Here is a 13,007-nt window from a genome sequence, read left to right as displayed (position 1 = left end):
CATTTGTCTTGCTTATCCTGAGACCTTAAAACCTATCCACAAAATTCATCTCATTAATATCCCATTCTGTATGTAGACTGAAATTCCTCTATATATTGTGCTAAACCCTGAGAGAGAATTTTGGCTCAAAAACGTTTTTGTATAATCTAAAATTGTCTGCCAAGTTTCACAGGAGAGTTACATAAGCTGATCAATCACATTATCCTTCGCACGTTTGTCATTTTTTCCATAATTCATGGTGTGATGCTGCCTGTTGTTTATGATCACTATGGTGCACTACTCCCCTCTGGTGGTGAAACTATTTAAGGTCAACATTTCAAAGTAGGAACACTTCCAATTATTTGTGGAGCATTTTGCTTTAAAGTAAATGATTGATATTGAGAAGTATTTAAACAGGATAGGACTCACTTGACATACTAGGTGTCAGTTTAGCAGAACAACAGTGTTTAATACAGCAGTCGCTAGCTGATCATTCTTATGGCTTATTTAATTTCTTTTATGGCTGTGTCTGATAGCATAAAGATGGGAGGAGGCCTTTTTAAATGAAGATGGTGAAAGACAACAATTAAAATTTTTAACTGCACAAAGACAATTTTCTGTCAGTGGTGCTTGAAAACAGGATCATGAGTGGGAACAGCACTGTGGGTGTACCTACCTCAGATGGACTGCAGCGGTTCAAGAAGGCAGCTCACCACCACCTTCTCAAGGGCAATTAGGGATGGGCAATAAATGCTGGCATAGCCAGTGATGCCCACATCCCATGAATGAATAAAAAAGTTTGTAGATCTACTCAATAAGTCATTGAAACTATGATTTTATTTTAACTATTGCCTAAAAACATTAGTCCAACATAAAATGTGTCTACAATACACATAAAAGAAACAACACAAAGGACAGACATGAAACTGAAGTCAATGGGAATCAGGTGGAAAACTCTCTGGTGGTTGGAGTCACAGCTAGCGCAAAGGAAGATGGTTGTGGTTGTTGGAGGCCAATCATCTCAGCTCCAGGACATCACTGCAGGAGTTCCTCAGGGTAGTGTCCTCGGCCCAACCATCTTCAGCTGCTTCATCAATGACCTTCTTTAATCATAAGGTCAGAAGTGGAGATGTTCAGCACCATTCGCGACTCCTCAGATACTGAAGCAGATAGTGTAGAAATGCAGCAAGACCTGGACAATATCCAGGCTTGGGCTGATACGTGGCAAGCAATATTCATGCCACACAAGTGCCAGGCAATGACCATCTCCAACAAGAGGGAATCTAACCATCTCCCCTTGACATTCAATGGCATTATTATCGTTGAATCCCCCGCTATCAACATCCTAGGGGTTATCATTGACCAGAAACTGAACTGGAGTAGCCATATAAATACTGTGGCTACAAGAGCAGGTCAGAGGCTAGGAATCCTGTGGCGAGTAACTCACCTCATGACTCACCAAAGCCTGTCCGCCATCTACAAGGCACAAGTCAGGAGAGCGATGGAATACTCTCCACTTGCCTGGATGGGTGCAGCTCCAACAACACTCAAGAAGCTCAACACCATCCAGGACAAAGCAGCCCGCTTGATTGGCACCCCATCCACAAACATTCACCCCTTCCACCACCGACGCCCAGTGGCAGCAGTGTGTACCATCTACAAGATGCAGCAAAGCACCAAGACTCCTTAGACAGCACCTTCCAAACCTGTGACCTGTACCAACTAGAAGGACACGGATAGCAAATGCATGGGAACACCACCACCTGCAAGTTCCCCACCAAGTCACACACCATCCTGACTTGAACTTTCTCACCGTTCCTTCACTGTCACTGGGTCAAAATCCTGGAACTCCCTTCCTAACAGCACTGTGGGTGTACCTACCCCACATGGACAGCAGCAGTTCAAGAAAGCAGCTCACCACCACCTTCTCAAGGGAAACTAGGGACGGGCAATAAATGCTGGCCTAGCCAGCGTCACCCATGTCCCATGAATGAATTAAAAAAAGTAAAGTCGTAAGATAATCACCTATCTGTGTAGATCTGTCTCTCTCACCAGTGATCTGAGGATTGGTATCTGTTTATGATCTATCTACTTACTTGTCTCAATGTTTGGTATGCCTGGTTGTTGTCTACATTTGATAAAATTTACACCAAATAATAAATGTAATTAAGTTGTCTGTTCATGTCTCACAGCTTAGCCTCAGAGTTGGCCTGGATCAAGACATAACATCTATGAGGTAGTCTGACTCGAATCCCCGGCCCTTCTCTGCGGAAAGGAAAAGTCAGTCTGTGTTAGGCTGGCAATTTAATCACATCAGAAGCTGAATATGGACTGAGTCTGACCAGCACAAGAATTACATTCTGCTAACTGACATTCACTCCCGATAATCCAGGTTCAAAATAGGAGGATTCACTATAGCGATTGTAGGATAAATGAAGCATTAACCCAGTTTCTGATCAGTTTAGTTATCCATCAAAAAAATTCTTTCATCTCATTTATTGTTCTTTTATTTTTTGCCTTTTCAGTTTAGTATCCCATTCAGTTTATATGTTTTTCCCATTGATCTACTTTGTTGCCATCATCTGACCTTTGATGTTTTCTTTCACTCTAATTATTTTCTTTAATTCAGTCTAAGATTCAATTAAGTGCATTAGTGAGTAACACTGGGAGAGAATATTTAGCATCAGGCAGAAGGGAAAAAACATGCTGTGCATCGACAAGTTTTTCTTGGCAATGACCAGTTAGGGTTCTTGGCAACAGCTGCTCAGCTGAACTAATGTCTGTAGATTAAAAGGCAAAAACATATGTTACCACAATATATTGGAAAGAATACCACTGAATGCCCCCACTGTGCTCATTGCTACCTGAGAAATCTTTAATTGAACCACATTTGAAAATGAAATTAATAACTATTTTTCAACAATTGTGATTAACAAGCAAATTTTTTTCGTGATTGGTCTGTGAAGAGGCAAATAATTTCTTGCAAGTTTGATGGGTTTTTAGAATATAAAAAATGAACACACATGCAACACAAAGTTTTAACAATCTTTCTCGCCGGAAGCATGCACATAGTATGGAGTAACAAAATTGGAGGCATCTCGAGTTGCAATGACGGTTATTGCATTTTCTCCGGAGTAGAGGCCATAAGAATCCTGCAAAAAAGAGGTTTGTCTAGATCAAGAAACATACATATATGTTGCCTATCATCTAACTCCTGAGTAAATTTTGATGTGTCTGTCTGTTTGCAACACAGTGCTGTAGAATATACATCAGATGTTTATAGATTACACCCTTGATCTTATTACTGGTTTCAGTCTTGCAAGTGGAAGGTTCAGCAAGTTTTGGAACCTCTGATAATACTGTGCATGTGCTAGTCTACGTTATCAAAATGAAAAATCAACATCAGCCAAGTTAGTCACAGACCAGACAGTGCTGCTCTCCTGATCTTACACTGTGGTAGAGTCTGCAGCAGAGAGGAGGGGAGGGATAACAATCTGTACAATTGCATTTTGTTTTCCAATTTTCAAAATTCATGTAGTGATAAATTTGTGTAACCCAGTGATCACAATAATTGGTACTGGTACAGAATTTCATAACATCAGCAACTTATATTTATATAGTGCCTTTCATGTAAGAAAATGTCCCAAGGCACTTTACAGGAGCATTATAAAACAAAAGTATGACACTGAATCACAGAGGAGATATTTGGTCAGATGATCAAAAGCTTGGTGAAAGAGGTAGGTATTGATGAGCGTCTTAAGTTAGGTGGAGAGGCAGAGAGGTGTAAGGAGGGTATTCCAAGCTTGGGGCCTAGACAACTGAAGGCACGGCCACCAATGGTGGGGAGTTTAAAATCAGGGATGCTCAAGAGGCCAGAATTAGATGAGCACAGATATCTTGGAAGATTGTGGGACAGAGGAGATTACAGAGATAGGGAGGGCCGAGGTGATGGAGAGATTTGAAAATGAAGATGAGAATCTTAAAATCAAGACTTGCTTTACTGGAAGCCAGTGTAAATCAGCAAGAACAGGGGTGATTGGGGAATGGGACTTGGTGTGAGTTAAGACGCGGGCAGCAGAGTTTTGGATGACCTCAAGTTTACAGACAGTAGAATATGGGAGACCAGCCAGGAGTGTGTTGGAATAGTCGTCTAGAGGTAATGAAGACACGAATGGGGATTTCAGCAGCAGATGAGCTGAGACACGGGTGAAGTTGGGCGATGTTACAGAGGTGCAAATGGGCGGTCTTAGTGATGACATGAAAATGAGGTCAGAAGCTAATCTCGGGGTCAAATGTGACACCAGGGTTGAGAACAGACTGGCTTAATCTCAAACTGTTGCCATGGAGAGGGATGGAGTTGGTAGCTAGGGAATGGAGTGTGGAGTGGGGATCGAAAACAATTACTTCAGTCTTCCCAATATTTAATTGGAGGAAATTTCTGCTCATCCAATATCTGATGGTAGAGCTGAGTGTTGTCAGCATACATGTGAAAACTAAATGCTGTGCTTTCAGATGATGTCGCCGAGGGACAGCATGGAGATGAGAAATAGGAGGGGGCCAGGGATAGATCCTTGGGCAATACCAGAGGGAATGGTGCGGGAGAATCACCCAATGTTACAGCACAGCAAAGGCCATTCGGCCCACTGTGCCTGTGCTGGCTCTTTCAAAGAGCTGTCCTCTAACCCAGTTTTGCCTCATAACTATACAAATTTGTTGCCTTCAAGTACATATCCAATTATTCAGTCAGAGTTCTTGTGGAGTCTGATTCCACCACTCTTTCAGGTAGTGCATTCCAGATCTTAAACAACCCGTGTGGAAAACATTCTCATTTCCCTCTAGGTATTGTGTCAATTATTTCAAATACATCACCTCTGGTTACTGACCCATTTGCCAGAAAAAAAACAGTTTCTCCCTACTTGCTTTGTCAAAACCCCTCATAGTATTGAATAAATCTACGTTTTCCCTTAACGTTCTCCACTTGACAATCCAATTTCTCCAATCTCTCCACATAACTGAAGTCCCTCATCCCTGGTATCATCCTGGTAAACATCTGTGCCCTCTCTAAGGCCTTGACATCCTTGGGCATTGTCATGCAGAAACCCCTCCCCCCACCTGCCAAGAATGAGGCATATTAATTTTCTCCAATGCATATTGATTTTAAACTGTTGCTGGAGCGAGGAAATAACTTGTTAAACAGATCAGCCGTGGCTGGAAAAAAACATTTGCATTCTAACAGACAGTGCTTGAAGCGACAAAGGGGCTATTCCCTGCTCCAATTTAACCCACAATGGACTTTGAGCACCAGGTATTGTGCATAAGAAGAGACATTCCAGGGTCAGCTAAGACAAGAGAATCCACAAACAGACGTGGTAAGACCAGCTAGTCACATGACTAGCCTGCTTGGCAACCTGTTTTTTTCTGAATTGTACAAAGCGTCTGCAAGGAGAAAGACCTCTCCTGTTTGCTCCCATCTCTTTCTCACAAGCCGTTGGACCCACTGAGGACACATGAACCACAAGAGAAAAAAAGTCTCCTACATCGAACAAGGTTTAAGAAGAATACTGGGCCCCAATGAAAAGCAAGACCTACCTACAATCAAGGACTTTACAGCGAGCTCGAAGAACAGTAACGAAAACCACCTTCAGATATTGCCTCAAATTTTTCCACTTTATTTATTCTGCTCTTTTCTGTCTCTATCTGCCTGTGTGTATCGCGTATGCATGCTAGCGTGGGCACGTTGTGTATCCGTAGGCGTTAACTGAATTAGAGTTTAAGTTTAATAAAGCTCAACCTTCTTTCTTTAAACCTAAGAAAACCTGTTTGGCTAGTTTCTTTGCCTTAAAATTGGAAGTCAGTGAACAAGGATTCACTAACGGGGAGCTAAAGAAAACGGTGTATTTAAAATAAAACCCTGTTACGGTAAGACCAGGTGAAAGCTGGGAGTGAACCCTAGACCCCTTTCTCACCTGGTTGTAACAGGCATATAAAGGATAAACATATTAATATCTAATGTTAACTGGCAGTTATAATGTTATCCATTAAGCATCAAGCTGAATACAATTGAATAGTCCATATCTGTCCTCAGGAAGTATGTGTGTGTGACAACGCCATGGTTCTACTTTAATGGAAAAAGGATTTCATCCTTAAGAGATTGCAGTCTGATTTTACAGCCTGTATTGAATTGCTTTCACTGGGTAAAGAACATCCACTTCTAATGTTACAGAACAAGTATCTCATTCCCTCTAAAATAAAAGTGAAATACTTTGGATGCTGGAAATCTGAAATAAAAACAGTTAACTCTGTTTCTGTCTCCACAGAGGCTGCCAGACTTGCTGAGTATTTCCAGCACTTTCTGTTTTTATCCCATTCCCTCTACTTTGAAGGAGCTCTAATAGTTAAATCTTTGTTGATGGCAGTAAGTAGTCTTTATTGAAACCTATTTTTAGATTGAACTAAGTCTACATTTTTAGGAGTATAGGCTGTGAAACATCTAGAACTCTGAACTGCGTAACCACTGAAGGAGGTAATTCAATTTAATATTTCAGCTTCATGTGATGTTTCAGACTGTCAGGAGATTGAAGAACAAGGCCCCTAGTGGTGGCCCACTTTATAATTGATAAGGCTTTAACTCTTAGGATTAACTATCATGTAAACGTTCCCTCCACTACCAGTCTTGCTGAGATGAGTTCAATCAGGAAGTCATCTTGTGAGATACATTTTAACTCCCAAGAACAGAGTGTGATAGGGATTAAGATGACAGTAGCATGACAGGAACCACCTTATTGTCGACCTTGCATCACAGCCCTTTTTAACAAGTAGAATTTTGAGAGTGTGCGAGGCCCTCATCTCAGGCAAACAAGAACCTCATTGAGATTCAAAATTTGAGGACTGGTGAAGTTAATCAAATTAAATATTGTGAGGTCAGTGCCTGATGCTAGCCATTCCAGGGAAAGCTGACAGCCAGCAGACACAAGCCCATGAATGTTTTTTTAAATGGTTTCCTTGTCATCCAAGAAGAGCAGGGATGCTCCTGGGCCCCACAAGGACAACTTGGGCATTCCCTGCCTTGGGTTTTACTTCCCTCTTCTCCCCAACCACAATTGTTTACTTCTCCCCCATCCTCTGATCTACTTATCTGACACTAGGGACCTTCTGCACTGGTCCCTAGGTGCAGCCTCCTGCCTCACATTCTGACCAAATATGCTATTTTAAAAAGTAGCTTGAAACAAATAAATGCGAAGAGCCTACCTGCAAACAGCTACCATCGAGAGCTCATTTGGGTAAAATGTTAAGCATCATTCAAATACCCTGTTTTTAAAGGAAAGGATCAGAGTTTAAAGACTTACAGGTGACAGATTTAATGATGAATCAAACATGGGATTGCTGAATGTATCAATGGTTTCTTCAGTGTCAAAGTGATCATATTTTCTGAAACTGATGAGAGCTGATGGAATCTTGGCTCTGTAGAAGAATTCATAAAAGACTGTTAATCATTTCTTCGGCATTTCTCTTCATCAAGGGAGCTTTTGACCAAGTGTGGTATTAAAGAACCCTAGCAAAATTGAAGTCAATGGGAATCGGGGGAAAACCTTCATTGGCTGGAATCATACATAGCACAAAGGAAGATGGTGGAGGTTGTGGGAGCCAATCATCTCAGTCCCAGGACATCACTGCAGGAATTCCTCAGGATAGTGTCCAAGGCCCATCCATCTTCAGCTACTTCATCACAGACCTTCCCTCCATCATAAGGTCAGAAATGGGGATGTTGACTGATGATTGCACAATGTTCAGCAACATTTGCAACTCCTCAGGTACTGAAGCAGTCCATGGCTGCAAGCAGCAAGATCTGGACAACATTCAGGCAAGCACTGATATGTGGCATGAATGTCACTTGCCACTTAAGTGCCAGCCAATGATCATCTCCAACAAGAGTAAATCTAACCAACCCCCTTGACATTCAATGGCATTACCATTGCTGAAACCCCCCACCATCAACATCAACATCATGGTGGTTACCATTGACCAGAAACATGACAGGACTAGTCGTATAAATACTGTGGCTATAAGAGCAGGGAATTATGCAACGAGTAACTCACCTCCTGACTCCCCAAAGCCTGTTTACAAGGCACAAGTCAGGAGTGTGATGGAATACTCTCCACTGGCCTGGATGGGTGCAACTGCAACAAACTTGACAACATCCAAGATAAAGCAGCCCGCTTGACTGGCACCCCACAAACCATCTTCAACATTCACTCCCACCACCGACACACAGTGGCAGCAGTGCATACCATCTACAAGGTGCACTGCAGCAACTTGTCAAGATTTCTTTGACAGCACCTTCCAACCCCACAACCTCTTCCACCTAGTAGGAAAAGGGCAGCAGCAGCATGAGACACCACCACGTCACACACTATTCTGACTTGGAACTATATCGCCGTTCCTTCACTGTTACTGGGTCAAAATCCTGGAACTCCCTTCCTAACAGCACTGTGGGTGTACCTACCACACATGGCCTGCAGTGGTTCAAGAAAGGCAGCTCAGCATCACCTTCGCAAGGGCAATTATAGATGGGCAATAAATGCTTGCCTGGCCAGCGACACCCACATTCCAAGAATGAATTAAAAAAAAGACACAAGTATTGTAAACGGTTTTTATGGTGTCAGTTCCCAACCTATGGGAATTGCTCAACTGCTGACAGCCACACCCTAAACATGTTCAACTTTTTAACACCAGTTACTGGGAAGATTTGGTTTATTGGGTTTTCCTGGCTGCACCTGATCTTGCTGAGCCCAGTAAATGTACTGCTTTGTTGCCTGTGCAATCCCTCCAATGATGATATGACAATAAGACATAGATGGGAGCAGAAATTTGTGGTGGTGTATTATACATATTTCATTTTTTTTTATTCGTTCATGGAATGTGGGCATCTTTGGATAGGCCAGCATTTATTGCCCATCCCTAATTGCCCTTGAGAAGGTGGTTGTGAGCTGCCTTCTTGAATCGCTGTAGTCCATGTGGGGTAGGTACACCCACCGTGCTGTTAGGAAGGGACTTCCAGGATTTTGACCCAACGACAGTGACGGAACGGCGATATAGTTCCAAGTCAGGATGGTGTGTGACTTGGTGGGGAACTTGCAGGTGGTGGTGTTCCAATGATCTGCTGCCCTGGTCCATCGAGGTGGTAGAGGTTGCGGGTTTGGAAGATACTGTTGAAGAAGACTCAGCAAGTTGCTGCAGTGCATCTTGTAGATGGTACACATTGCTGCCACTGTGCATTGGTGGTGAAGGGAGTGAATGTTGACGGCAGTGGATGGGGTGACAATCAAATGGGCTGCTTTGTCCTGGATGGCGTTGAGCTTCTTGAGTGTTGTTGGAGCTGCACCCATCCAGGCAAGTGGAGAGTTTTGCATCACACTCCTGACTTGTGCCTTATAGATGGTGGACAGGCATTGGGGAGTCTGGAGGTGAATCACTCGCTGCAGAATTTGCAGCCTCTGACCTGCTCTTGTAACCATACAGTATTTATGTGGCTGGTCCAGTTTAGTTTCTGATCAATGCTAACTCCTAGGATGTTGATAATGGGGAATTCAGCAAAGGTAATGCCATTGAACATCAAGGGGAGATGGTTAGATACTCTTTTTTTTTTTAAAAGATTTTTTTTTTAAGAGATACAGCATTGAAACAGGCCCTTCGGCCCACCGAGTCCGTGCCGACCAACAACCACCCATTTATACTAATCCTACATTAATCCCATATTCCCTACCACATCCCCACTATTCTCCTACCTACAGTGGGGGCAATTTACAATGGCCAATTTACCTATCAACCTGCAAGTCTTTGGCTGTGGGAGGAAACCGGAGCACCTGGTGGAAACCCACACAGTCACAGGCAGTACCCAGAACTGAACCCAGGTCGCTGGAGCTGTGAGGCTGTGGTGCTAACCACTGCGTCACTGTGCCGCCCTATTTGAGATGATCATTGCCTGGCACGTGTGTGGCACGAATGTAACTTGCTACTTATCAGTCCAAGCCTGAATGTTGTCCAGGTATTGCTGCATCTGGACACGGGCTTCTGCAGTATTTGAGGAGTCACGGATGGTGCTGAACATTGTACAATCATCTGTCAACATCCCCACTTCTGACCTTATGGTGGAGGGAAGGTCATTGATGAAGCAGCTGAAGATAGTTGGACCTAGGACTCTACCCTGAGGAACTCCTGCAGTGATGTCCTGGGACTGAAATGATTGACCTCCAACAACCACAGCCATCTTCCTTTGTGTTAGGTATGACTCCAACTAGGAGAGTTTTCCCCGATTCCCATTAACTTCAGTTTTGCTAGGGTTCCTTGATGCCAATGAGAGGTGATCTCATAGAAACCTACAAAATACTTAAAGGGATAGATTGGGTAGATGCAGCTAAGATGTTTCCCTTGGTTTGGGAGTCCAGAACCAGGGGACATAATTTCAAAATAAGGGGGAAGCCACTTAAGACAGAGATGAGGAGACATTTCTTTACACAGAGGGTTGTGAATCTTTGGAATTCGCTACCCCAGAGGACTGTGAAAGCTCAGTCATCGAGTATGTTTAAAGTAGAGATTGACAGATTTCTAAATACAAATGACATAAGGGGATATGAGGATAGTGTGGGAAAAAGGCATTGAAGTGGATGATCAGCCATGATCGCATTGAATGGCGGAGCAGGCTTGATGGGCTGAATGGCCTACTCCTGCTCCGATGTGCCAAACTCGGTCAAATGCTGCCTTGCTGTCAAGGGCAGTCACTCTCACCTCACCTCTGGAGTTCAGCTCCTTTTTTTTTATTATTCATTCATGCGATGTGGGTGTCACTGGTTAGGCCAGCATTTATTGCCCAGCCCTAATTGCCCTTGACAAAGTGGTGGTGAGCTGTCTTCTTGAACCGCTGCAGTCCATGTGGGGTAGGTACACCCACGGTGCTATTAAGAAGGGAGTTCCAGGATTTTGACCCAGCAACAGGCAATATAGTTCCAAATCAGGAAGGTGTGTGGCTTGGAGGGGAACTTGCAGGTGGTGGTGTTCCTATGCATCTGCTGCCCTTGTCCTTCTAGGTGGTAAGACTGCAGGTTTGGAAGGTGCTGTCTAAGGAGCCTTGGTGCATTGCATCTTGTAGATGGTACACACTGCTGCCACTGTGCATCAGTAGTGAAGGAAGTCATAGATACAGCATTGAAACAGGCCTTTGGCCCACTAAGTCTGTGCCGACCAACAACCACCCACTTATACTAATCCTACATTAATCCCAAATTCCCTACCACATCCCCACAATTCACCTACCACCTACCTACACTGGGGGAAATTTACCATGGCCAATTTACCTATCAACCTGCAAGTCTTTGGCTGTGGGAGGAAACCGGAGCACCCAGCGGAAACCCACGCAGTCACAGGGAGAACTTGCAAACTCCACACAGGCAGTACCCAGAACCGAACTCAGGTCGCTGGAGCTGTGAGGCTGCGGTGCTAACCACTGCACCACTGTGAATATTGAAGGTGATGGCTGGAATGCCAATCAAGTGGACTGCATTGTCCTGAATGCTGTTGAGCTTCTTGAGTGTTGTTGGAGCTGCATCAACAAATTATACCAATTCAGCTCCATTACACTCAGGCACACAAGCTGAGCAACCTAATTCAACCCCACCCCGATCATGAAGCCATCAGGACTCACTGTTTAAATAAATAATTTTTTTTTTAAATCAACAGAAATGGGCAGAACAAAACACCAATTAAATTCCCCGATCTTTTCCGCTGGTTCGGCCAGTTCCGTCCAGATTGTACTGATATTAATAGCATAAAGGAGTGTAAATTCTACCCGAAGGCTGGTAATATTTATCAGAATTCTTTGAATCGTTTGTAAAAAGCATCCTGATAGTGAGGCCAGAATGTTTTCTTCCTGGATTCAAACTGAACTTTTGCAAATTTCTGCTATTCCATGAGAATTTGTTTTCACCTGATTCTTCCTGAAATGATGAGGAATATCAAGCTTCCAATTAACAGGGCAGTAATGAAAACACCAGCAACAATCCCAGTAATCTCTCCAGCACTTATGTTTCCTCCCTCCTCTCCTTCACCTTTGGTGCTTTCCTTAAGTTCAGCATTCGTGATTCCAAGTATGTCACCTGTATTCAAACACAACAAACACAGCCTGCTTGAAAGCCATAAATTCAGAACATTGTTTTGCTGTAACTGCATGATTCCCTTTTTACTAAAAGATTAAACTCCTTGAGCTTGTGCTATGAGATCTAATTCACTCCATCACATTTTGGGATTTTACAATCATTTTTTCATAGAAATGATTCAGGAGAATAAAGCATTTCTTTTAATATCAGCTTCTTAAAGGCATAGAATAGTCAGACAATTAAAATAAAGGGGGAAAGATTAGATTAGATCAGTAATTGGGTGCGGTGATCACAATTAACCCATGCCCATTCATAATGATGCACGAAGCAAGCACACAAACTTTGTGCTGCCTACTAATTTAAATGATAGTGGCATGCAGTCCAGCACTAAGCATGCTGTTGAGTGGCTGCGTGCCTCAGCAGGGCACTCAAGTTCATGCGAGGTTAGCAGCATTTAAAGCTAGTCTGCACTACTTAAAGCTAGCCTGTGCTACTTAAAGCTAGCTTGCACCTCCTAAAGGTTGGAGCAGCTGCTGCAGCTGGTTCAAGAAGAGTCTCTGAGCAGAATGAGGAATGGAAATGGCGCTACAGACCTGCCTCTTCACCCTGTCTCTGTTGGCGGAATACAGATGTTAGTCTGTGCTGCCAACACAGACAAAGTAGAAGCAGCAGTTGCTGATACTGTGCATATAGAGGGTAGCATAGAGGTGGGATCTGCATGTGGTGAGTCACCAGGCTCTGCAGCCAGGCTAGGGAGCAGGGACAGCGCAGGTACCAGCTCCCCGGAGGATGAGGTTGCACACTGGTTCTGCTGAAGAGGACTCAGATGAGGACTTTGACGGGGCAGTGTTCAGAAAAAGGCTCACACAGCACACCAAA

The 13,007-nt window shown here is 43.5% G+C and overlaps 1 protein-coding gene across 4 annotated transcripts in view; it reads right to left on the bottom strand.

Moving 5' to 3' along the window:
• Positions 1-798: 798 nt before the first annotated feature.
• amn (amnion associated transmembrane protein) overlaps positions 799-13,007 on the bottom strand; it is a 41,470-nt gene continuing 29,261 nt past the window's right edge. For 3 of the 4 annotated variants that reach the window (XM_068038298.1, XM_068038299.1, XM_068038300.1), the window contains 3 exons: positions 11,960-12,128; positions 7,326-7,440; positions 799-3,131 (listed from right to left, as the gene is read on the bottom strand). In XM_068038298.1, coding sequence (XP_067894399.1) covers positions 3,018-3,131; positions 7,326-7,440; positions 11,960-12,128 — 398 coding nt within the window. In that variant the 3' untranslated portion in view covers positions 799-3,017. Of the gene's footprint in view, positions 3,132-7,227; positions 7,288-7,325; positions 7,441-11,959; positions 12,129-13,007 lie in introns of all 4 variants that reach the window. The other variant, XM_068038301.1, reaches the window with a different exon arrangement.

This window comes from Heterodontus francisci, chromosome 9 (genome assembly GCF_036365525.1).
Source record: "Heterodontus francisci isolate sHetFra1 chromosome 9, sHetFra1.hap1, whole genome shotgun sequence".
Lineage (NCBI taxonomy): Eukaryota > Metazoa > Chordata > Chondrichthyes > Heterodontiformes > Heterodontidae > Heterodontus > Heterodontus francisci.
The sequence above is the reverse complement of the archived record's forward strand: the minus strand, read 5'-3'. Positions and strand labels throughout refer to the sequence as shown.